The 26,669-nt window shown below is 46.4% G+C and overlaps 2 protein-coding genes across 2 annotated transcripts; one reads left to right on the forward strand and one right to left on the reverse strand.

Moving 5' to 3' along the window:
• Nucleotides 1–10,993: 10,993 nt before the first annotated feature.
• LOC102842653 (chromosome unknown open reading frame, human C17orf72) lies at nucleotides 10,994–13,367 on the forward strand. The gene is made up of 6 exons (XM_006833581.1): nucleotides 10,994–11,053; nucleotides 11,292–11,361; nucleotides 11,504–11,610; nucleotides 12,825–13,051; nucleotides 13,190–13,260; nucleotides 13,339–13,367. The coding sequence occupies exons 1-6, from the start codon at nucleotides 10,994–10,996 to the stop codon at nucleotides 13,365–13,367; spliced, it is 564 nt and encodes a 187-aa protein (XP_006833644.1).
• A 950-nt stretch (nucleotides 13,368–14,317) lies between these two features.
• Nucleotides 14,318–26,440, reverse strand: ICAM2 (intercellular adhesion molecule 2). Its single transcript, XM_006833727.1, has 5 exons — nucleotides 26,404–26,440; nucleotides 17,726–17,836; nucleotides 16,843–17,109; nucleotides 15,390–15,710; nucleotides 14,318–14,505 (listed from the first exon to the last, which is right to left on the reverse strand). The coding sequence occupies exons 1-5, from the start codon at nucleotides 26,438–26,440 to the stop codon at nucleotides 14,318–14,320; spliced, it is 924 nt and encodes a 307-aa protein (XP_006833790.1).
• Nucleotides 26,441–26,669: the final 229 nt, after the last annotated feature.

Below are 26,669 nucleotides of genomic sequence, written 5' to 3' on the forward strand. Positions count from 1 at the left end.
CTTACATACATTCAGTCATCTATGCTCTTGCACACACTTCATTCACATAAATACAATGCCACATAGCATGGTTACTATGTTCTTATCAAGTATGTCTGTACACACCACACCATGCACATGCATACCTAACCATGTGCTGTCCTGGCACTCACACATACATGCATACGTGCTCAGCTGCTCAGCTGGACCTTCAGGTCACAACAGTATCCAGGATCATTTCTCTAACCCCTGAACCCTACTAGCTATCTCTCTGTCCTCAGATTTAAGGAAGGGTCTGTGGTAGGGGCAGAGTGGAATTGGTTTCGGTCCTTAGCCTTCCACTTGGGGCTGTGGGCTGGGTGACCCCTAGTGGCGCTGTTGTGAAATGCTGCATTTCACCAGCGCCTGCTCAAGGGAATCCCAGTGTGAGTCTCCCCAAATCTCCCCTCGTTGCTCCCACATTCTCAAGGAAACAGTCAGTCTTGGAATTTCCATGCTCACCCTTGCCGCCATCTGTTTTGGTAGCCCAGAGCTATGGCTGCTGCCTTGTGGACACCAGGAAGCTGGACCAGGACAGTGAGGGGCACAGTAAGGCCAAGGAATGGTCAACCTTGGCCCTGAAATGGGCCTCATGGCTCCTCTCCTTTCAGCAACTCTGCCAAGACTCTATGGATGCAGCTTCAGTCCTCAAAGAGCCACTCCATGGTGGCCAGGCCTGGTCATGACCTGTTGGTTCCAGGACTCCCTGCTCTTCAGTCATGCCCATGCCGCGACTGCTGGCCTCAGCGGGATGTGTTTTCTAAGCCTAGGTGAAGCATCGATGTTCTTTGCTCATGGTTTTGTTTCCTGATTTGCTCACTGGCCTTTCTGACAAGCACTGTCCATGTAGTTTTATTGGTCTTGCAACTCAAGTGCCTGCTCATTCCTCAGAAACCCTTTACAGAGTCGCAATTGGTTGGAACCCACCTGACGGCAATGAACAACAACTTTCATTATACACAGTAATATACAGGACTTATAATTTATGAGTAATATTTGTGCAAGAAACATTACTAAGGATCCTGTACCCCCACTTCTCTGTTAGTTTATCATACTGTGGTGGCTTGTGTGTTGCTGGAAGCTATGACACTGGTGTTTTACATACCAGCAGGGTCATTCATGGTGGACAGGTTTCTGCAGAGCTTCCAGACTAGTACTGACTAGGAAAAGGGAGAGGCAGACAATTTCTGAATGGTTAGCCACAGAAAATCTTATGAATAGCAGCAAAACACTGTCTGGTTTAGTGCCAGAAGGTGATCCCCTCAGGTTGGAAGACTCTCAAAATGTGTCTGGGGAAGAGCTGCCTCCTCAAAGTATGTTGTGTTGTTAAGTGCCATCGAGTCAGTACCGACTCATAGCGACCCTATTATGCACAACAGGACGAAACACTGCCCAATCATGGGCCAACCTCACAATTGTTGCCCATTGATGCTGCCACTTTACCTTGCCTCAAAGTATATTGTTGTTTTTAAGTGCCATTGAGTCGGTTCTGACCCATAGCGAACCTATACAGGGTTTCCAAGGAGCGACTGGTGAGTTTGTTTGCCTCAAAGTATAGTTGACCTTAATATGTAGGTGGAGCAACAGCCTTTGTGGTCTTCATTTGCTGATGGGGAACCCATCAAAATGATAAGAAACAACTGCAAACACCCATTAATAATAACATGTGGAATGTACAAAGTATGAATCTAGAAAAATTAGAAGTTGTCAAGAATAAAATGGGACATATAAATGCATTAGTGAGCTGAAGTGGACTGGTGGTGGCCATTTTAAATCAGACAATCACATGATTTATTATGCCGGGAATAACAAATTGCAAAGGAATGGCATCACATTCATAGTCAAAAAGAGCATTTCAAGACCTTTCATGAAGTACGATGTTCTCTGTGATAGGATAATAACCACGTGCCTACAAGGAAGACCAGTTAATACCACTACTGTGCACCAACCATTAAAGCCAGTGATGGCAAAATCGAAGAATTCTATCAACTTCTTCAGTCTGAAATTGATTGAGCATGCAATAAAGATGCATTAATAATTTTACTGGTGATTGGAATGGGAAAATAAGAAACAATGAGGAAGGACCAGTAGTTGGAAATATGGCCTTGGTTATGGAAATGATGCCGGAGATTGCATGGTAAAATTTTGCAAGACAGGCGACATATTCATTACAAATACCTTTTTTAAACAACATAAAAGGAGACTATACAAATAGACTTCACCAAATGGAATACACAAGAATCAAATTGACTACATCTGTGGGAAGAGACAGCGGAGAAGCTCAATATTATCAACAAAAACAAGGCCAGGGACAGGTTGTGGAACAGACCATCAATTGCTCAAATACAAGTTCAGGCTGAAGCTGAAAAAATTAAAACAACTCCACAGGAGCCAAAATATGAGTTTGAATATATCCCTCCGGAATTTAGAGAGACCATCTCAAGAACTATTTGATGCATTAGACACTAATGACCAAAGACCAGGAGAGTTGTGGGATGATAGCAAGAACATCAGACACGAAGAAAGTACACAGTTATTAAAAGTTCAGGAAACAAAGAATACAGATGGCAGAAGAGACTCTGAAACTTGCTTTTGAATATAGAGAAGCTAAAGAAACTGGAAGAAATGATGAAGTAAAGAGTTGAGCAGAAATTTTCAATGGGCAGCTTGGGAAGACAAAGTGAAGTATTCAATGAAATGTGCATAGATCTGTAATTAGACAATCAAAAGGGAAGAAAGAACACACTCAGCATTTCTCAAGCTAAAAGAAATAAAGAGAAAATTCATACCTCATGTTGTAATGTTGAAAGATTCTATAGGCAAAATATTGAATGATGCAGGAGGCATCAAAAGAAGGTGGAAGGAAAACACAGAGTCATTGTACCAAAAGGAAATGGTTGATGTTCAGCCATTTCAAGAGGTAGCATATGATCAAGAACCGATGGTTCTGAAGAAAGAAGTCCAAGTTGTAGTGAAGGCATTGGCAAAAAGCAAGGCTCTGGGAATTGACAGAATACAAATTGAAATTAATTTTTATTCAAACTGTTGCACCACTGAAGTTGCTTTTGTTTACATCAAGAAATTTGGAAGATAGCTGCCTGGCCAGTCAATTGGAAAAGAGCCATATTTGTGCCCATTCCAAAGAAAGTCTTGACCCAACAGAATGTGGAAATCATCAAACAATATCATTAGTACCACATGCAAATAAAATTCTGCTGAAGATAATTCAAAACAGTCGGCAACAGTACATTGACATAAGCTGCCAGAAATTCAAGCTGGCTTCAGAGGAGGACACAGAACTAGAGATATCATTGCTGATGTTGGATGGTTCTTGGTTGAAAATAGAAAGTACCACGAAGATATTTACTTGTGTTTTATTGACTATGCAAAGGCATTCAACTGTGTGGATTGTAACAAACTGTGGATAACATTGGGAAGAATGTGTATTCCAGAACACTTAATTGTGTTCATGAGAAACCTGAACTTGGACCAAGAGGCAGTTGTTCAAACAGAACAAGGAGTCACTGAATGGTTTCAAATCAGGAAAGATGCGCATCAGGATTGTATTTTTCACCCCACATGCTGAACAAGTAATCTGAGAAACAGAATTATATGAAGCGGAACATGGTGTCAGGATTGGAGCAAGACTCATGAATACAATATGCAGATGACACAACTTTGCTTGCTGGAAGGTAAAAAAATTTGAAATACTTACTGATGAAGATCAAAGACTATCGCCTTCAGTATGGTTACATCTCAATGAAAAGAAAACAAAAATTCTTGCAGCTGGACCAATAAATAATATCATGATAAAAGAGAAAAGATTGACGTTGTCAGACTACATTTTGCTTGGATCCATAATCAATGATCTTGGGCATAGCACTTAATAAGCCAATGAATTGCATTGGAAAACCTGCTGCACAAGACCACTTTAAAGTGTTCAAGAGCAAAGATGTCAGCTTGAGGACTAACGTGTGCCTGACCCAAGCCATGATGTTTTTGATTGCCTCATTTGCATGTGAAAAGTTGGATAATGAATGAGGAAGACCATAGACTATATAATCTTGATGCACTTGAATTATTGTGCTGGAGAAGAATATTGAAAGTACCATTGTATTGCCAGAAGAACAAACAAATTTGTCTTGGAAGAAGGACAACCAGAATGCTCCGTAGAAGCGAGGATGGAAGACTTCTATCATTTTTCGGACATGTTGTCAGGAAGGATCAGTCCCTGAGAAAGCACATCTTGCTTAGCAAAGTGGTCAGAGAAAAGAGGAAGACCCCCAACAAGTTGGATTGGCACAGTGGCAGCAACAGTGGGCTCAAAATAACAATTTTGATTGTTATTTTGAAATGTTTCACTTTGTTATGGATGGGGTCTCTATGAGTAGGAAGCACCTGACAACAAGGATCTTGTATGATCTGGTATTTTTAGTTCATGGGAAGAGAGGCGAGGTTGACACCATAAGTTACCACATTGGGTGTCACCAACCCTCATGACATTGCTGAAAAACATTTGCTTTCCTTAAGCTATTTTAGGCTGAATTCCAGTTGACCACAAACAAAAGAAATCTGTGTAATAAAACTACCTTTTAGAAAATCCCACCCTGACCCACAGGAACTGGCTTTCTTCCCTCATGGCCATTGACACCCAATTCCAGAAGGGTGGAGCTGGGGTCGGCTCAGCAACACTATCCTATATATCATTCCAGTGAAAACTGGGTCCCCCATCACAGAACATCTCTCTGGTGTGATCTGTGTGTTTATAATCCCCAAAGTACCACCAAATTCCTGTTGTGTAAGACCACATACATATATTTCACAAAGATAACAAGAATTTGCAGAAGCCGTACAGTCAAAGCCTGTAAGCAGAAAAGTGGGATTTTTTTCATGGTTTATTTTTCAAGGCAACTTCTCTTCACCTATTCAGTTAGTCATGTATGTTATTCTGAAGAGCCATATTTAGTTCCTTTCCTTCAACCCTCATATTTCAACACCTTTCCTTTTTATGCCTCTTTAGGGGACAAAGACAAGGACTCATTGATTTGAATGGTGTTCCCTTAATTGTCTCAAAAAGAATTGTTGAAATTTCTTCTCTTATAATTAGTTTTTTAAAATGTTTTATTGTGAATTATATGATAGTTTACATGAGAGAACTTTAGTTTTACATTCATTCCATCGTATATCATTTCATTGCCATGGTTCCAATCCCCTCCATGCATCATCTTCCGACCAAAGGGTATATCCTAGAAACCCGTCCTCTACACTTCCCCCTCCCCACCCCCCCCACCCCCCAGTCTTCAGCCCACAGTCCCTCTCCCTCTCTGGATCCAAAGTCCCCAGCCGCTTCATCACTCCACATCATCGTCTCTGTCTCCATCTCAGGCATCTCTGCTTCTCTGGGTAGGGTCCCACTCTCGGCTCTTCTCCGTTGATGGTCCCAGAGACCTCCGCTCCTAGACTGGAGAAATAATCACTCCCTTCCTTGCTACAAAATGTCTACCTTTGCATTTCCAACCCTCACAATCAGTCTTGATAACAATTATTCACTACAGTATCACAAGTAACCCATCTGCATTTCATTTCATCAGCTCCACCAAGACACATTGGATAGTACTCACTGGAGTTTCTGCCTTCCTCCATGCCCCCTAGCTCTAGGTTCCCTCTTGAAAGCTTGTAAGCCAGTCACTTCTTGCCTTTGTAGTCTCCCCCTCCCCATTTGGGTAGCCAATGTCCAAGTTGCCCATCTCTGTCCACTCTGTGTGTGTGTGTGTGTGTGTGAATGTTTCTTGCTGTGAGGCTTTGTTGCCTCTTTTGAGTCACTGCATTCGTAGGTATAGGTCAAGTTCATCAGATTGTATCAGCTCAATTTTTTTTCCCCTTCTTCTTTCTTCTCCTGGTTGATTTCTGATCATCCAGTCATCCGGTCCAGGTCACGTGGGTACCATCTGTCCGTGTGGGTGTTCTTGTGCACATGCCCTCTCTTCCCATCAGCCGGCAGCTCCATTCTCCACTTGAGTCCTCCGTGGCCACGCCACTGACTCTGGGCCCAGGAGTCCCCAGGTCTCCTCACACTGCTTGCCAACCAGGTCCCCAGATGAGTCCACAGAAGCCCACTGAATATTGTAAGGCTTAGCTTGCCGCTTCATTGCTGCCTTTATCCCACTTCTCCCCATCGGTGATGCGTGGTCACCAATCAGAGCGTGTATTTCCACCGAGTCTCAGTCTTTCCTTTTTATGCCTTTTTAGGGGACAAAGACAAGGACTCATTGATTTGAATGGTGTTCCCTTAATTGTCTCAAAAAGAATTGTTGCCATTTCTTCTCTTATAATGAGTTTTTTAAAAACTTTTTTCTATTGTGAATGAGTGAAGATTTATAGAGCAGATAATCAATTTTACATTCAATAAATAATATACTTTTTTTTATCTCAATGACTGCAGTTCCCCTCAATGTAACATCACTTAACCCATCTCTTTTTTCTTGTTTCTACATTGCCCTTTTGATTTTAAATGGTTAACCATTCTATGGCATGTGTACCTGACTTGGATGGGTGTCCTCTATGTATCTATTCCTTGGCTGAAAATTGAGCAATGGGAGTGAGTTCAATTTCAGACCTGAAAGATGATCAGGCGCCATAATCTTGGGGTTCCATCAGTCTCAATCTGACCAGTAAACCTGATTGTTTTTTGTTATTTTGAGTTTTATTCCATGTTTTCTACCACTCTACTCAGGACCTTCCAATATGATCCTTTTCAGAGCAGTTAGTAGTGGTAACAAAGCACCACCTAGTTTATGTGGTCCATTAATCCACAGGACAAACTGTTACTTTTTTAAAAAAAATGTGGGTTTCTTAGTGAAATTTTACACAAAAAAATTAGGTTCCCATTTGACAATTTCTATACAGATTGTTTAATGATGTTAACTAACTATATTTTTCACAGTATGTCAACATTCTTTTCAACTGCATTCTGGTTGTTCTGTTTCCAATACTCTAGTTTCCCTCACCTTTCCTTTAGAGTAATTGTTGACATTTTGGTCAACAATTTTGGATGGATTTTTATTAGAGCACCCCACTAAAAGACTAATATCCTTTATTTCATGTGCTAAAAGGTGTTTATTTAATTTTGCTAAAAGGTGACCTCAGAGCAAAGTTTTGGTTCAAGATTTAAAGAATATCTGAGGGAGATAGTTTCAGGGAATCCTTTAGTCTCAATTGGTCTAATAAGTCTAGACGTTTTAAATTTGGGGTTCTGTTCTATATTTTTCACTTGTTCTTTTGTGGCTCTGGTCAAAGTGGTCAGTAGTGGTAGCTGGGCACCATCTAGTCCTTTTGGTCTCAGGGTAGATGAGACTATGGCTCATGTGGGTTATTAGTCCTGTAGACTAGTTTCGTCTCTAAGACTTTGGTGTCTGCTCTCTTCTGTTCCTGGTGAGTAGAGACCAATAATTATATCGTAAATAGCTGCACACCAGCTTTTAAGGCCCAAGCTGCTACTCACCCCACTAGCATGCTTCTTAAAGAATTCTTAGAAAGGGCTCCTTTCTCTCCAGAAGGGGAAAAGTGAGCTCATTTTTCCAGTTCCATTGTTGTTCTGTGCCTCTCCCACGCCCCCTGCCACTGGCCCTAATTCCATTGGTTTTAATGATGGCATTATATTCTTGTGAGTGGACCTGCTGTAATTTACTTGACCACTTCCCTATTATTGGACATTGGGTCATTTTCAATTTTCAGCTCTCAAAAATAGCACAGTGTTGAACACACTTGAGTATAATTTTGTTGTTGTTGTTTAGTTTATTCCCAAAAATAGATTTACCAAGGCAACGGGAAGGACTTTGGCAATATAGTCTTGAGACAATAAAAAACCCAACCTAATGATATAAACAAAAGTCTTCATTGAAAAAAAAAAAAAAAAGAGAAGGAAATAGGTGGAGGGTTCAATGCTTCCAAGAAAATAATAGTCGTCAGGGTAAGTGGCCGGAAAGCCAACTCCTCTCCTGCATTCAATTGATGTTAAGTATTCTTTAAGCAAAGTAGCTCAGGCAGAGAAGCGTGTGATTTTTCCATGTTTTAAATGGCAAATATTTCCGTTTTCTTTGACAAAGAACAGTAATTGAGCACTAGAAGGTGGAACCTGAATCTCATTTCCAAAAACCTAAGTTTCATCAAAACCTTACGATTTGATAGCTGAGATATTGAAATGATTTTCTCTTTCTCTTTACTTTCCATAGACATCTCTAGGCTGCTCTACGGCTTCCTTAAGTGGAATGGGGCAGAGAGGGAGAAAGAAACCTAGAAAGAGAAGAAGGCCTGTTGGCACTATGGGATAAGTGTTGGACTGCTAACTGCAAGGTTGATGGTTCAAACCCATCAGATGCTCTGTGGGAGAAAGATGAAGCTGCCTGCGCCTGTAAAGATTTAGCCTTAAAAAATCCTACAGAGTAGTTTTACTCTGTCCTATAGCTCACCAGTGACTCCTCGGAAACCCTATACAGGGTCGCTATGGGTCGGAACCGACTCGACGGCACTTAACAACAACAACAACAGTAGGTCCTATAGGGTCACTGAGTTGGAATCAACTCGATGGCAGTGCGTTTGTTTTTTGTTTTTAATCTAGAAAGAGATCTATATTTATCTAAACACTGCTTTGTTTTGTTTTGTTTTGGCTTGACTCTTGAGTCGAGCTATGTATGGGAGGTCCAGAACTAGCAGGAGCTTCTAAAACCACTGACCAGGCCTGGCCCCCAAGGAGGAATTCACTGAGGACTGAGACCGTATCCACGGAGTCTGGGCCAAACCTTAGCAGAGTTGCTGGGATGAGAAGAGCCATGGGGTTCATTCCTGATGTGGCAGGGGACTATTTCCCAGGCCTTACTATGCCCCTCTCAAACGCAGCCTCAATAGATATATTCCGTCCCGTAATTGCCAATGGCTGAATAATATTTGGATGGATGGATACATACATGATCATCAGACATTTTGCAATTCCTAATTCTTGGTGTGGTGCCGTGGGTTAAGGCGCCAGACTGCAAAGCCGTTTGAACTGCAAGGTCGGTGGTTCAAGCTCACCAGCTGCTCCTTGGAAACCCTATACAGGGTCTCTATAGATTGGAATCGACTCGACAGCACACAGCAACAACAACGACAACAATTCTTGGTTGATAGAAACAAAGATGTAAGAGACAAACGAATCAAAGAAAGAGATAAGAGGTACAATGGAGCTTTCTAAAATACTTCCGTACACATGCCATCCCCTTATTTCTCTCTTGCTTGAAATCCACCAGTGATTCTCATTAGCCACATGGTGAAGCCTAAATCCCATCAACTGGCATTCGAATCTGACCCGTACCTGGCAGGAACCACTCACTGTTCCCTGCCCGGGCTCTTTTATCACACAGTTAGATTGGTTCATTCTGGGCCTTGTCCATTCCTGTCACTGTATCTTTGCTTGGGCCAAGTCTCCCTCCTGGACTGTCCCCTCCCTCCCACACTGCTCCATCCCAAGGGCTGCCTCCCTCAGAACTCAAAATCCTTTCATTTTATCATCCCTGCTCCAGACCTCTGCATAGTCTTGTAAGTTTGCTCTGTTTCCATGGGTATGTTTCTATGGGTATGTTTTCCATGGGTTGCTTCTCAAGATCACTGGAGAAATGAGGATTCACCACTGGGTACCACTCTGTATCTCCAGGGTTCAGAATGGCACCTTACACATATAGAAACGTCGTTGGGCCAGGTTTACTGGTGGTGATTGCAAAGGTTGGCGTAGTCTTGCTACCTGGAATGAGGATGGAGGAGGCAAGCCATCGCACTGTGTCCTTTCTGTTTACTTGGAGTATGTGCCCACAGTACCTAAATCTCAGCTTGTTGAGAAGTGTGGGAACTGCTAATGAGCCACCTCCTCTGCAGACAAGGTCTAAGGCACAAAGGGAGAGCAGGAATGGTATCTCTGGTTCTACACACCAGTACTTCAGGAAGAGGAGCAAACAGACCAGAGGCTGGAGGAAGGGCAGCTCAGGGTGCTAATCCCAGCTTCCTGTCCTGATTTTTCTTGACCGCTGCCCAGGATGGTCTCAGCTGCTGAAACCGATCTCCCCCTCACCTGTTCTAAGCAGAGAAGATTGTGCTGAGTTCCCGTCAGGAGAGGCATGCTGGGTAATATTTCCAGTAATGGGAATGCTGGTGCTGAAGTCCCCAGGTTCCTTCATCTTTGAGAATCAGTCACTAGCTTTGGCAGATAACCAGAGAGCAAACCGCTGCAGCAGGAGAATCTAGGGGTTGGCCGCCAGGGCCCCAGCTTCTTGCATGCATTTGGCCTGCGATAGGAGTCCTGGTGTGGCGCTGTGAGTTATGTGCTGTACTGCAAAGTCGGTTTAAACTGCAAGGTCGGCGGTTCAAACTCACCAGTCGCTCCTTGGAAACCCTATACAGGGTCTCTATGAGTTAGAACCAACTCGAAGGCACTTAACAACAACAATCTGCCTTGGTCGGCTCCAGAAACCACTCTTGGGCCTGCAAGAAGCCCCTCTGATTTCTCAAGATGACAGAGCGGATCCTCTCCTACCTCACTCACCTGACCCTGGCCCCCTGTGCTCCTACAAAGCTGTCAATTCCTCATCTTAGCCAATTCCACTTGGCCTGGAAGCCAAGTTGCAGCCAGGTCTCCCCATCCCAGGCATTCACTCTACAAACATGCCGCCCCTAGGCCAGTACAGTAGGGGGTGTGTGTGTGTGGGGGGCGGTGGACACACAGGACTAAGACACGGTCAGTCCCAGCGCAGGGAGGTGGGAGTTGGATCCCTCGCAGAAAATAGGTTTCTGGTGGCTAACTCAGGAATCCCGCCACCCGGGAGTCCGAGAGAGGAGGATGGAGGAAGACTTGGGCCACAAGGACCGAGCCTGCGCATGCGCGTGAGGAAATGTGAGCCCAAGGCGGTGCTAGTGTCACCATGGTAACACTGACACGCCGAAGCCACGCATGGCGGCAGGGGCAGGCAGGAGCTGGGGTCTCCCACCATCACAGAGTGCAGGCCAGACGGTGAGGGCTGGGTGGGGAGCAGGACCGGCTTGACCCGGGGACGGGGGAGGGAAGAGAGCGAGGGGCGGAACCCTGGAGTGAGTTGGGGAACAAGGAGGTCGACCCCAATCCGAGGGCAGGAGAGAGCTTGTAGAACGCGGCCCCTGCAAGGTTAAGGGTGCAACCTGCGGCGGTGGGGTTGGGGCTCCGGACGTAACCCCATCCCTTTTCCTCCTGGCCCGGTTCCTCCCTCCTCCAGCCCTGGGTGACTGTCCTGCAGCCCCTCCCCTGGGTCCCTGCGCCCCCACAGCCGGGTCGTGTGAAGGAAGGTGAGACTCCAGGGTCATGCCTTCGCCTTGTACGTTCTCTGTGCACCGGTCCCACTTCCGAGCCTCAGGGCTGGGGATCTGGGAAGGTGGGGATCTGGGAAGGTGAGGCCGGGTGTGGACTAGCCGAACCGCTGCCCCCCAGACCTGCTGGAGCTGATGCTGCTGCAGAACGCGCAGATGCACCAAGTGCTGCTCAGTCGCTTGACGGCGGGGACACTGACTCCGGAGCCCAATGCCACTGGCCTTCAGGTACATGGGCCAAACCGTGGAGGGCTAGGGGTCATCTGGCGTCGCTCTGCTCTCCTGGAGAAAAGGACTGGGTAGCAGAGGAGCGAGAAGGCCAGCGCATAGCCATCTGGCTAGGTCTGTTTGGCATGCCCCCACGGGCATGTCCCTTTGTCAGCCCCCACGGGCATCCCCAAATCCAGACGACACAGTCCCCACACTGGAGACTGCAGGCCTGGGAGGGATGGCCCAGTGCACCCTGGGGCCTGCAATAGGCAGGACACTTACTAAGGGCTCCATAGATGCTTGTTGACAAAGAATGGGTAACTATGAATACAAGCCAGCATTAATTGTGACCCAACGTGAAAGTTCAAACTATGAGCGCACACTTGGTTGGGGACAAGAAAAGAGGAGAAGCAGATGATACTGAGCCAGATACAATTCTGATGCCAAGGAGCTAGAGGTATGCCCACCATCCAGGGTGGCAGGGGCAGAGGCAAGAGACAGATGGAGGAAGCCCGGGATATGCCTCAAAGGCTGTGCCTCATTTTACCAGCAATGGGCACCCCAAAGATTTGTGAGCAGGGAAGTGGAGGAAGAAGAGACCAGGGAAGCTTGTGGAAGGCAGTGCCCAGGAAAGACCCCCTCAAGAAGGAGGTGGAGTGGTTGAAGAAGGAGGAATGAAGTGCTGAGGTTGGCCTGGTGCCTGAGAAGGGGAACAGGGGCCAATGTTGGTTGGGGGCAGCTCAGGCCAGGTGGAAAGTAGGAGGCCTGTCAGGAGGAAATGGACAGGGGTCCATGGAGAAAGTGGTCAGGGAGTCCAGAAGAGAGAGGTGTTGAGGAGCTATTGTTTCTGATCCCTCCCCATCCCCGCTAAAAAGGAAAACTGTAGACAGGGGTTTTATCCCCCACCCAGGCCCTCGGGTGGGGGAAGAGGCCAGGGTGAGGCCAGGTGTATCTGGTAGACCCAGCCCAGCTCTGGGGGCACACCTGAATTCTTCAGTCCCTGCTCTGCCATTTACTAGCTACATGACCTTAGACAAGTTGCTCAACCCCTTTCAGCCTCAGATTCTCCACCTGCAAAATAAGGAATAAATATCTACAGTGTTTGGCTGGCATATAGTACATGTTCAATAAACAATGGCCATGATTGTCTTGTGGGTCTGAAGAAATCACTTAAGGGAACACAGGGTTGGGGAGGAAGATCCTGATTCATTGCCACCTCCCTCCCTCCCAAGGTCTACCTGGAGGGGCACCAGGAGGAATCTGAGGAGGTGGAGGAGTTGGGAATGCAGGCGGAAGAGCCTTTGGTTCTCCATCACCACTACCTACCCTGGGTGCCGTTCCCCTGGGGCCCTGTGCTGCCCTGGCCAGCCCCTTTCCTGCCCCCACACTCACATCAGCACCATCTGCAGGCCCCCCCCAGGATTCAGCACCACACTCCTGCCCCCTGGAGGAGGGAGATGTAAGTGAGGCTACCGTTCGGGGTGCTGCCAGGGCTGGAAGATCACCAGGGGCTGGAGCTGGCTGTCCTTGCTTCTAGACAAAACCCCACTCTCCACCTCTGGGCCTCTGACAGGGTCTTTTCTCTGCCGCATCACAGGAGAGCTGTGCCTCCGCCCCCACCCCCCAGCGCCACAGGGACTGTGGGTGCGGATGTGCCCCCGGCTTCAGGTAGGAGCCCAGGTGAGTGGGTGGTGGGGCCCAGTGAGACTGGAGGGAGAAACAATGAGGATGCTGTTTCTCCCCCAGATTACTATGATGCAGAGAGTCTGCTGTGAGAATGGATGTGGGCCTGGGCTTCTACCAGCATCATCACTGGGGAAACCATCCTGGGCCCCTGTCCCTCTGCTGTGCCTGTGGTCTGCTCTTCAATCCCAGCAGCCCTTCAGCACCCCGACCCCACCGGCCCTCTCTCGGGGCACTTCAGTCCTCGCTGCACCCTACTGCAATGCTACACAGACTAACCTAGGCTCTGGGGTGAGATTCTCCAGGGGTACCACCCAGCGCTGAAAACCACATAAAAACCCAATTCTGCCTCACCCTTTCCTGTCCCACCCTCACCTTCTTCCCTTACCCTGTTGTCGGGACTGACAGGGCTGGCCTAATTGGGGTGGAGGAGGCATTCTTTTTCTCACAGCTCCGTGAAGACCTAAAGTGATGGGTAGAAGGGATGGAGGCCTGGCTGGGGAGGAGCCACAGGCTGAGAGAACTCCCTTGGGACCCCGCCCTCACCCTAGGAAGTTGGCTCTGTAAGCAGAAGGGAGAAGTCTGAACTGTTATCTTCTCCAACCAGGACTGCCTGAGGCTTCAAAGACCAGGAGGGAAAGCAGGATTCTGCCCTACTGGGCCAGGACACTGTGTCCCCCCCACACACCTCAGGGAAGAGTCACTCAGGGCTGGATTGGGGGTGTTGGGGCTCTGGTCCCTGTGCTGGACAGCATAGGGCCTCCCCAGGGCCCGGGCTGGCTGAGGTTTTGGAAGGGCCCCTGTGAGGGGGCAGCGGGGAGAGGGAGGCTGAGGGAGAGCAGTCCACATCTGCTGGTGTTTGGCATTATCCCAGAAGACATTGAGAGCACAGAGTTAAGTCTAGGTGTTTGTATTAAGGCTAGAAAAGGAAATGTCCCTGAAGTCCTCCACTGCCCGCCACACAGTTCTTCAGCTGGGGCTGGGCCACAGCCCTCAGGAATCCTGCTGAGGTTCAGAGGCCTCTGCCACCAAGGCCTGTCACTCATGCCTGCTGTGCCCGGTAGGCCCGGGGCAGCCTCCGCCAGGCTGCTCGTACCCCGTAGGCGCCTGTCCTGTTCTGGTGCCAGTGCTGGCCGAAGAAAAAGCAGAGCAGGACAGACATGACGAAGAGGAACAGAAGCACACACATGACTGTGATGATGATGAGCATCTGGTTGTCCTGTATGGGCTCTGGGGATAGAGGGAGCAGAGGTCTTAGCAGTCCTCTGGCCCCGGGAGATCCACCTGCCACCCACCGGCCCATTCATCCATGTTGCAATCACTCTGTGTATAGAGATGAATGGTGTGTAGTCTCTGCCCCCCCCCAAAGTATCATCTACAAGAGTGGGCTGGGGTCTGGGCCACCAACCAGGCTTCTGTCACACTGGAGGACACCAGCCCTAGGAAGCATGTGCTTGCTGGGCACATGACTTAGAGGGTGGCACGGTTCAGGCCAAGGTTCCTCTGGCAGAATTAAGTGAGCTTCACACCAAGTCCCCTGCCCCCCTAAATACAAGAAACACCTTGACCAGGTAGAGTCACAGGACAGGAGAGTTACAGGGGACCTTGGAGGTCAGTCAGGCAGACCTCACCATCAAGAGGAGCCAAAGCCAGAAAGGAGGATAACTTGGTCAAGGTGTAACTAACAGTTGTCATGGGCTCAATATGACTCACAGCATCCCCATATATGCTAGAGTATAACTGCTCTCCATAGGATCTTCAGTGGCTGAGTTTTCGATAGTATGCCTTTTCTTCTGAAAAGTACCAATTGGTGTATTTGAACTTCTAGCTTTCTGGTTAACAGCAGAGCATGCAAACCATTTGTACCAGCCAGGGACTCTTGGTCAAGGTCACTCAGCTTGGTAACAGCCAAGCAACTTGTCTAGCTGGCTCTCTTAGTCACTGGAATAGCCAGAGAGAGCTTTGGGGAACAGGGAAAGTAAGGGGGACCCTCAGGGCTTAAATGTGGGAGCCCTGGTCCCTACCTCCTAAGCCAACAGAGAACAGGGCTCAGGGATTTCCCCTCTAAAGGGCTGGGAGTGAATGCCCTCCTGGTCCTCTCGACTCCCACTCACCATAGACCTGCAGCACCTGGGGTTCTGAGGTTCTGCGAATAATGTCCCCACCGAGAGAGCGTAGGTCCAGCTCCGCCTGGCATGAGAAATTGTAATGGGCGTCCTCTCTGTGGGCTGTAACATTCAGTGTAGCTATGGCCTCTTGGGGGGAAGGTACTGCCCTCTTGAAGGTCTGGTTGTGCAGGGCCTCCTTGCCACGGAGCAGGGTAAGGGTGAGGCTCTCAAGGGGTGCCACAGTGGGTACCCTGCACTCAATGGTGAAGGATTTACCCATTGCCACCCAGGTGGGCTGCAACTTCAACATCACCTGCTTTGGAGGCTCTGCAAGGGAGAAAGGAAGGAGATCTTTCAGAGTCGGATCTCAGTGCCAGCAGGTCCCACCAAGGTCAGGCTATCCCTGTCACTATAGTGTGCTCAGATCCCTGGTTGAACTTGAAGGAAGAGGCTGGGCAGTTCAAGATGAAGAATGTACTGGGCGCTGGCTTTTTCGACATAATGGTTTCAGGAACGGAGGTGCTTAGGTGTCTACAAAGAGGAAGTCCAGAAATTGTAGAGCCAACGGAAAGATATGAAAGTTTGGATCTGTCTCCCTCCCCTCCAGGGATGGAATAGAAATTTCAAAACTGAAAACAAGTGGGAAAGTATTCTGAGAAAGACTTGGCAGGAAGAATTTGCTGGAATTGTGGGTGAATGATAAAGTTCCTCACTTAGGAGGTGGGGCTGGAGTTCCTAATCTACATGATTCCTTGCCACGTGATACCCAGGGGTGCCCTGTTTAGTAAGGAATCATGATGGTACTCTGAATTTCTTTTTGAATTAAAATACTCTACCTCTACTCACCCCACCCCAGGATAATAAGTAGGATTTAGGGCATCTTTCTCTTCTTTTGATCTACTGATGTTGGGAAGGGGAGGACCAAGTGATACCTGTGGTGTCAAGCAGTTGAGTAAATCCCAGCTTATCTGGAGAGTTCTCAGGGCTCATGGGTAGGTGTGTGTGTATCAGCCACACATCCCACACAAAATACTGGCTGAGAGCTCAGCCTACACTGAGGTGAAAGGCTGACCCAAGTCACATGATGACCCCCTCACTGCTGGGTTGGGGGCCTGGGCTGCTCTGGTGATGGAGCTGGGAGAAGACTGTGAACACGGCACTGTGGAACAGTGTTTGGATTTGGGTCCATCTTGGCTAGATTGGCCTCCTTTGAGTAACACGCAAATGTTGATGGTCTGCTTCTGAGATGCCAACAGGCTCCGGGAGACCCATAAAGAGTGTGAGCAGATTCTGAGCCACCAGGCCTGGGTTCTATTCCATCCATGTCACCCTGGGATCTCAGGGACATTGGGACCATGGGGACAGTATCCAGGAACTGGGACAGAGAGCAGCTTTGCCTACATTCCACAGACAAGATTCTGTCCCCGGGAAGAGGAAGAGCCAATGCACCGACACTTACGGTACACGCTGATGCTGGACCTCTTGGATTGCTGTTCCCCAGAGCAGGTGAAGTGGCAATAGAGGACAATGTCCTCAGAGATGTTGTAGATCAAGTATTGCTTCCACTGGAGCCGATAGTCCTCTAGAGTCTTGGGTGAGTTGGTCTCCAGACCACCTGTGTCTGGCTGGGCACAATTGGTGCTACAGTTGACTTTCAAGGACCCACTAGGCTGGACCACCACCTTCTCTGTCCAGATGTATACCTCGAATGCCTTCTCACCAGACCCTGGAAGACCAGAAACACTGATCAGTATCTACTGGCACCGGTGTTCCCACGCCCCTGCTCATTGGCGCTACCTACAGCTAGTGGTCTGGATCAAGGGCCGGGGGCCAAAGGAGAAAGTCCAGGGATGGCCCCTTGTTCAGGTCTTGTCACTTCACATCTAGATTGAGGAGGCTGCCTCCCAGCTTACACAGGCCCCAAGGCCCTCTGGAAAGGGGGTTTCATTTTCGTTTTGTGCAGCCAGCAAGGCAATGCCCTCTGCTGCCCCTAACTGCCCATTTCTGAAGATCACACAGGGGTCTGTCCTCACCTCTTTCTGAAGTCCAATGTCACTTCACTTCCTGAGACCCCACCCAGCCCACCATTCAGCTTCAATTTGCCACATCCATATGCCACCAAGTTCTGGGCCTCTCCAACCTGATGCCGAAAAGGCTTAAGTCCTCTCCTGTGCTGCCCAGGGCCATGGGGACTGGAAGTTAGGCTAGCCCAGCATCCTGTACCCTTGGGTTCAAAGCCTCAGTGACTTCAAAGCTGGAACCCCTTGCCGCAGCTAGAGACCCTGTCACCCCACCCTCTGGGCTGGCATTTGCCAAGTCAGGAAGCCTGGGCATCCACTCACCTGGGTAGCAGAACAGGGCGAGAAAGGCTGCGTATAGGGTCCAGTAACTTAATAAGAACATCTCAGGAGGTGTCTGTGAGTTGGCGGGGAACAGCGGAGGGTCGCCTGTTTCTGTAGAGAGCCAGAGCAAGGCAAGGAGTGGCCGCCTGGAGCTACAGCCCAAAATCCCCTGAATGCCGTGAGCTGATGATCACATTTCCTCTCATTATCTGAGTGGTCTTGAGAAGCCACGTGTACCGGCCAGCTCCCAGCACTCCAGGCCTCTGAGAAACCATGCAAAGGAAGCTGGGAAGCAGCCGATAAGCAGGGAGAATAAATTGTGTGCTGCTGGGCAGAGGGTGAGGCAAATGACGGAGCACACATGTGATCAAGCATGTGTATGTGTGTGCACATGGGACTCAGGTGGGTGCCTTTTTATGTGCATGGAGGAGGACGAGGAGGAGGCACTCAAGCCTCCAGGTTGGAGTACCCTCCAGGCATGGCTATCCAAGGTCAGGATATGCAATCCCTAGAGCAAAGGGGACAGAGGCAGGAAGCCTGGGCAGGAACTGAGGTCCTCCAGCTAAATGTCCAGCACAAGTTGACCTAAACCTCCAATTCAGTTTTCATACTAAATCTGTACCTGATTCAATTGATTCTTTAACACTGGAGGTCTGACAGGGCCTCCGGAAAGGCAGCCCATAATAGCCCAGGGTGGCATTGCAGATCTCTGGACAAAAGAAACCCACCAAAACCCCAACCTGAGGACATTTGTTTCTGTTAAGTGCTGTCGAGTTGATTCTGACTCATAGATAGGGTTTCCAAGAACAGCTGGTGGGTTTGAACTGCTGACCTTGTGATACCAGTCCAGTGCTTATCCTACAGTGCTACACCAGGGCTCAATGGAGAACATTAGGGTAAGGGAAATAAGCCAGTCACAAAAGGACAAATATTGTATAAGAGTTGTTGTTGTTGTTAAGTGCCGTCGAGTCAGTTCTGATCCTGTATAGGGTTTCCAAGGAGCAGCTGGTGAACTTGAACTAACCTTACTGTTCAAAGGGCTTTGCAGTCTGACGCGTGAACCCACGGTGCCACACCAGGACTCCTCGGTATGAGGGTACTATCATGAAGTCAAGAAAGGGTTTTCACAGTAAAAGAAACATTCTTTGATGGTTAGCAGGGGTGGGAGGCTTGATGATCTGCTTTCTTAAAGATTGCGGCCAATCAAACCCGATGGAGCAGTTCTGCTCTGTAACTAACTGTAACTCTAACTCAGATGGTTGACGTGAGTCCGAATTGACTGTATAGGAATGGGTATCATATCTTTAAAAAGTAATTAAAAGGGACAAAAGAGAAATTGCCATGTTACAGAAATATTGTGGTAGCTGTTATTGTTGACAGGTTCCATTGAGTCAGTTCTAATTCACAGCATCCCGACATCCAACACAATCAAACACTGGCCACCCTGCACCATCATTCCCAGGTTTGAGTCCATTGTGGCAGTCACTCTGGTAATCCATCTTGTTAAGGGTCTTCCTCTTTTTCACTGACCCTCTACTTTACCAAGCCTGATAACCTTCTCCAGGGACTGGTTCCTTCTGATGTTAATGCCCAGAGTATGTGAGACAAAGTCTTGTCGTCTTTGCTTCTACGGAGCATCCTGGTGGTACTTCTACCAACAGATTTCTTTGTTCTTCTAGCAGCCTATGGTACATTCAATAGTCTTCACCAATACCATAATTCAAAGGCATCAGGGTTTCTTCAGCCTTCCGTATTCATTGTCCAGCTTTCGCATGCATATGAGGTGGTTGAAAATACCATGGTTTCGGTCAGGCGCACCGTACTCTTTAAAACTGACACCTTTGCTTTGTAAGTCTTAGAAGAGATCTTTTGTAGGAGCTTTATCCAGTGCAATATGTCATTTGATTTCTTGACTCAGCTTTCATGGGCATTCATTAAGGATGAAGTAAGAAGATGTCTTTTCCATCTTTTCTCCATATATGTTGTTGCTAAGTGCGATCCATTCAGTTCATACTGACTCATAGTGACCCTGTGCACAAAACACTGCCCAATCTGTGCCATTCTCATGTTTAAACATTCCCATCCTGTCATGTTTAAGCCAATCCAATGTTGCAGCCACTTTATCAGTCCATTTCATTGGCAAGGCATCCTCTGTTTTGATGACTCTCTACATTATGGGAATTATTGGACAATGTCATTACTATCACACGCAAGTAAAGTTTTGCTCAAGATAATTTAAAAATGGCTGCAACAGTACAACTGACAAGAGGAAATTGCCAGAGATTCAAGCTGGATTCAGACAAAGATGTGGAACGAGAGACATCATTGCTGATGTAAGATGGATCTTAGCTGAAAGCAGAGAATACCAGAAAGATGCTTACCTGTACTTTATTGGCTACTCAAAGGCTTGCAACTGTGTGGATCATGACAAGCTATGGACAACATTCTGAAACACTTAGTTGTGTTCATGAGGAACATGTACATAGACCAAGAGACAGTTGTTCAGACAGAACAAGGGAACACTGAGTGGTTTAATATCAGGAAAGGTGTACGCCAGGGTTGTATTCTTTCACCATGCTTATTAAATCTGTACCCTGAGCAAATAATCCAAGAAGCTGGATTATAAAAAAAATGGGCAATAAAATTTGTATATATTATAAACACATGGTATTAAATTTTTGAAGGAAAAAAAAAAAAAGAATGGGTATCAGAATTGGAGGAAGACTCATTAACAACCTGCGACATGCAGATGATACAACCTTGCTTGCTGAAAGTGAAGAGGACTTGAAATACTTACTGATGAAGATCAAAGACCTCAGCCTTTGGTATGGGTTGCATCTCAATGTAAAGAAAACAAAATCCTCACCACTGGATGAATAAATAACATCATGATAAAAGGAGAAAAGATCAAAGTTTTCAAAGACCTCATTTTGCTTGGATCTATTATCAACCTCATGGAAGAAAGAGTCAAGAAATTAAACAATGTATTACATTAGGCAAATCTGCTGTACAAGACCTCTTTAAAGTATTCAAGAGCTAAGAACTCAGTTTGAGGACTAAGTGCAACTGATCCAAGCCATGGTATTTTCAGTAACCTCATATGCATGTGAAAGTTGGACAATGAATAAGGAAGACCATAGAAGAACATTTGAATTATGGTGTTGGGGGAGAATATTAAAAGTACCATGGACTGCCAGAAGAAATCTGTGTTGGAAGAAGTATAAAATCTCCTTAGAACCAATGATGGCCAGACTTTTTCTCTCATATTTTGGACATATTATCAGGAGGGACCAGTCCCTGAAGAAGGACATCATGCTTTGTAAAGTGGAGGGTCAGTGAAAAAGGGGAAGAGCCCCACCAAGATGGATTGGCGCAGTGGCGGCAGCAAATAGGCGCAAGCATGGCAATGATTGTGAGATTGGTGCAGGACAGGGCAGTGTTTGTTTTGTTGTGCATAAGGTCACTGTAAGTTAGTACCAACACGGCGGCACCTGAAAATAATACTCAAGGTCAATTTTTGGCTCTCATGAACTAGTTTTAATTTTCCTCAGCTTCAGCCTGAACTTGATTATGAGCAATTTTTGGTGTGTTCCACAGTTGGTCCCTGACCTTGTTTGGGTTCATGTTACTGACCTTGACCATCGCCTCTTCCCACAGAAGCAGTCCATCTGATTGCTGTCTGTTCAATCTGGAGAAGTCTACATGGACAATTGCCGTTTATGTGGTTGAAAAAAATGTATTTGCAATGAATAAGCCGTAGATCTTTCCAAATTCTATCATGTCATTATTAATATCATTTCTATCACCCAGGCCACATTTTCTAATTTATCTCTCCTTTGTTTTCAATGTTCTCATTCAATCACTAGCAAGTATCAATGCATCTTGATTGCATATTTGATGAATTTCAAACTGAAGAAGTTAGTCAAATTCTTGAATTTCTTCATCACTGGCTTTGGTGGTTGATAAATTTGAATAATAGTTATATTAATTTGTCTTCATTGAAGATGTACAGATATTATCCCATCGCAGACAGCAGTGTATTTCAAGACACACCTTGAAAGGTCTTTTTGACGAAGAATGCGATGCCACTCCTCTTCAATTTGTTGTCCCTGGCATAGTAAACTATATGATTGTCTGAATCAAAATAACCAATACCTGTGCATTTCACTTCACTAATGCCTGGGATAGTAATCATTATGCATTCTATTTCACGTCTGATGATTTCCAATATTCCTAGATTCATACTTCATATATTCCATGTTCCGATTTTCAATGGACGTTTGCAACTATTTTTTCTCCTTTTGATTTGTGCCCCATCAGCAAATGAAGGTCCTGAAAGTTTTACTCCATCCATGTCATTAAGGTTGATGTTCTTTGGGGAGTCAGATCTTCCTCAGTCATAATCTGAGTACCTTCCAACCTGCAGAATTCATCCTCCTGCTCTATACCAACATAAGACAAAGGTTTGCTGCTATTTATAAGGTTGTCACGGGTGAATGCCTCAGAAGTGGACCATCTATTCCTTCTTTCCAGTCTGTCTTAGTTTGGAAGCTCCATGGAAATCTGTCCACCATGAGTGACCTTGCTGGTATTTGAGACACCAATGGCATAGCTTCCAGGATCACAGCAACATACAAGCCACTATAGTACAACAAACCAACAGGCACGTGGGCTTCTCAGTATTTAGTGATGGCATTTATTGGTCCAGCTGTGAGAATTGTTGGTTTCTTTGAGTTGAGGTGTAATCCATATTGAAGGTTGTATTCTTTGACCTTCATTAGTAAGTGCTTCACAATTTGTTAATGAGCCTTCCTTCAATCCTGATGCCGGGTTCTTCTTATAGTCCAGCTTCTCAAAGTATTTCCTCAAAATTCAGATTGAATAAATTTGATCAAGAATACAACCCTGGTGCACACCTTTCCCATTTTAAACCACGCAGTATCCCTTGTTCTGTTTGAACAACTGTCTACGTATTTCCTATCTGTAGTTTCTCAGAAAGGATGATTTGAATTATTAAAATCTTTACAGACCTCTAAGACACGCTTGCCTATTTTTCTCTTTAGTTAAACAAGGTGTTAGTGTGACTCACACTGTTATGCTTCCCAGTAAACCACCGTAAGTCAGTGTGGTGCCCTAGGATAAGGACTGGATCACAAGGTCATTTAAATCACAAGGTCAGTGGTTCAAAATCACCAGCTGCTCCTTAGAAACCCCATGCATGGTTGCTATGGGTTGGAACCGACTCGACGGCACTTAACAACATATATACATAGAGAGCTTTGGTAGCATAGTGGATTATGAGCTGGGCTCCTAACCACAAGGTCAGTGGTTCAAATCTACCAGCTGCTCCATGGGAGAAAGATGAGGCTTTCTGCTTTTGTTAAGATTTGCAGCCTCAGAAACCCTATACAGGGCTGCTATGAGGTAGAACTGATTCCACGGCACATAATCATCACCATATATATGCTTGAAGCCCTGGGGTAGCACTGTAGAATAAGTACTGGACTGCTAACTCCAGGGTCAGCAGTTCAAACCCACTAGCTGCTCCTTGGGAACCTTATACAGGGTTGCTATGAGTTGGAAATGACTCAAAGGCACTTAACGACACACACACATATATACACACCCATAAGCATGGTTGTTGTTATTGTCTAGTCCTGTTTTAACCTTATATATATTTTAACTTTTTAAAATCATTGTTCCCAATCATTACTGCCCTAACTTTTACCTTGAGCACTGCTCCCGGGACATGTAGCTGAAGGATTTAGTTGTGTATTGTTAATTAAGACTCAGAGGAAAGTCACGAGAGAGGCTGATGGGAGGAGGCATAAGCTCTGAGAAAGGAATGTGACAATAATAAATGGACTCATACCCAGGAGGGCATGACAACTCCAACCATATGGGGAAGCCAAGGCAGTCTTTCAAAGAAGGATCTCACTGCCTTCTAGATCTGTTGATAAAATGTATGTCGATTCTCACCCTGTCCCTATTATTGGCTGCAGCGGCTGGTGGACTGACTTTTGTCCATTAACAGTGTGGCACTGTAGGATAAGCACTGGACTGTTAACTGTAAGGTTGCCAGTTCAAATCCACCAGCCCCTCCTCAGAAACTGTCTCGATGAATCAAGACCAATTAATGGCATTTAACAATAACAACATATAGGAGCACAGTGGCTCTGTAGGATAAGCACTGGATTGCTAACCACAAAGTCAGTGGTTTGAGTCCACCAGCCACTCAGAGGGAAAAGGTGAGGCTTTCTGCTCCCACAAAGATTTCTAGCCTTGGAAACTCTGTGTAGGGTTTCCAAGGAGAGGCTGGTGGATTTGAACTGCTGACCTTGCCGTTTAAATCAACATTGCAGTTGAGTGCTTATCCTACAGCGCCACACCAGGACTTTCTTTACATATATATGTTGTTGTTGTTGTTGTTGTTAAGTGCCATGGAGTTGATTCCAACCCATAACGACCCTGTATAGGGTTTCCAAGGAGAAGCTGGTGAGCTTGAACCATCCACCTTGCAGTTCAAACAACTTTGCAGTCTGATGTATTAGCCCACAGCACCACACCAGGACTCCTTACATATATATATATACATATATTTAAATGAACAGAGAAGCTCCTACATGTTTAGAAAAAAGAATGTGAGTGAATATAGGGCAGGGCAAACCACTTAGTGAAATTAATCACAAATGCACGCTGGGGTGGAAGGATACATACAGATTGCCCAACATGAGTCCATGGACAAAATGAAGCTAGCTCTCACTTTCCAAATCACTCTCCCACACAGCAGGACATGAGAGGAAAGGACTCAGGGACAAAAAGCAGAAGATAAGCACAGAGGCAGGGCCCAGAGACCAGTAGAGCCGGAGTTCACAGCACACGGTTGGACAGTCAAATAGAAAGGAACTCTGGGGAAACTGAAGCCCAGGTTCAGCAGGAATTAGAACTTGGCCCTCGACATTTAGGATTCCTTCCAAGCTGCTGAGCTGAGACGCGAGGACAATGAAAAATGTGAGCTTACCCCTGTGGACAAAGGCCGCGATGCTGTGAGGAGACCAGGCTTGTGTCTGCTAACCACCTGTGAGATGTTTGTGATTTCAAGTTTCCTGTGTCCCCATGTGGAGGTCACGTGCTTCCTGTACCCAACTGTATTCTCTGAACTACCTCATTTTCATTTCTCCTCCCTCCACTTTTTGTGTGCAAGAACACAATTTATACAAAAGTTTTAAATTCCACCTCCAACAGGAATTCTGTACCCATTCAGAAGTAACTCCCCTCTCCCCTTTTCCCCCAGTCTCTGGTAACCATGAATCTACGGTCTGGTTTTCTACACATTTGCATTAAAAGGTTTCCTATTTTAAAAACCAAAAGACCAAACAGTTGCCTTCAAATGGATTCCAAGTCCCGGGGACCCCACGTGTGTCAGAGCAGAACTGTGGTTCTCAAGGTATTCAGTGCCTAGTAGAACCCCAGACCTTTCTTCTGAGCTGCCTCTGGGGGGGCTTGAACCTTCAACCACTGGATTAGCAGAAGACAGCATTAACTTTTTGCCCCACCCAGAAGCCGGTTTCATGTAAGTGTGATCAGACAACACTTGCCCTTTTCTGTCTGGCTTATTTCACTCAGTATAATGTTTTTAAGGTTGTTCCAGGTTGAAGCATGTATCAGTCCTATGGAAATGCCTATGCCACATTTTGTTGATGCATTCATCTGCACTGATTGGGGCCTTTGATGAGACAATTGCAGGATCTCCTGAGTTAGGAGTCCCTGTGGAACTGTGGCTAAGCACTCGGATGCTAACCAGAAGATCGGCAGTTCAAACCCACTAGCTGCTCTTCGGGAGAAAGATGTGACATTCTGCTTCCTTAAAGATTTGCCACATTGGAAACCCCACACTGTCCTACAGGGTCACTATGAGTTGAAATCAACTCGAAAACAAAGAGTTTAAGGGGAGTTGTTGTCTTTAGTGTCGTTGTGTTGGTTCTGACTCATAGCGGTTCTTTCTAGGGTTTCTGAGGTTTTAAAATCTTTGTGGAAACAGAAAACCTCATCTTTCTCCCTCAGAGTGGTTGGTGGGTTTGAATTGCCAACGTTGCAGTTCGGCCTCATCTTTGACCTTGTATATGACTAAGAACCATACTACTTCACATTGTTGTTGTCAGGTGCCATCGAGTCGGAACCGACTCATAGCGACTCCATGCACAGCAGAACGAAACAATGTTCGATCCTGGGCCAACCTCACCACCGCTGCCACCCCCGAGTCCATCAATGATGCCACCTGGCCGATCCATCTCGTTGGAGGTCTTCCTCTTTTTCTCTGACCCTCCACCCTACCCAGCATGACATCCTTCTCCAACGATTGTTTCCTCCGGACTACATGTCCAAAGTAGGAGAGACGAAGCTTAGCCATCCTGGCCTCCAAGGAGCACTCTGGCTGCACTTCTTCCAAAACAGATCTATTGGTTCTTTTGGCAGTCCATGGCACCCTCAGTATTCTCCTCCAACACCACAACTCAAAGGCATCAATTCTTCTACGATCCTCTTTATTCACTGTCCAGCTTTCGCATCCATATGAGGCTATCTTCACATAGCCATTTAAAAAATTACCGTTTCAGAATGACTTTTACAAAGAAGCAAAACATATGAAAGTTGAGTTCAGAGGTGGCTGCTGGGCTCACCCACAAAGAGGTTCTTGCTCTCACAGACATCCCTCATGGCAGGCACCATTCAAACCCCCAGCCTAGGAGAGCTACCAATCATGTCCCAGACCACGAGACAGTTGAGGCCCTGGGTGCTGAGGGACTGCTGGGCCCTGGAGCAATTCTTTCATGGTATTTTATGTCTATAACATTTATGTTTATAACAAGTTCCCCAGGTAATACTGATGCTGCTGGCCTGGGGAACACACTATTTTAGCAGAAAGGAGAAAGTGTTCTGTTTAAAT

This window comes from Chrysochloris asiatica, unplaced genomic scaffold, assembly GCF_000296735.1.
Source record: "Chrysochloris asiatica unplaced genomic scaffold, ChrAsi1.0 scaffold00007, whole genome shotgun sequence".
Lineage (NCBI taxonomy): Eukaryota > Metazoa > Chordata > Mammalia > Afrosoricida > Chrysochloridae > Chrysochloris > Chrysochloris asiatica.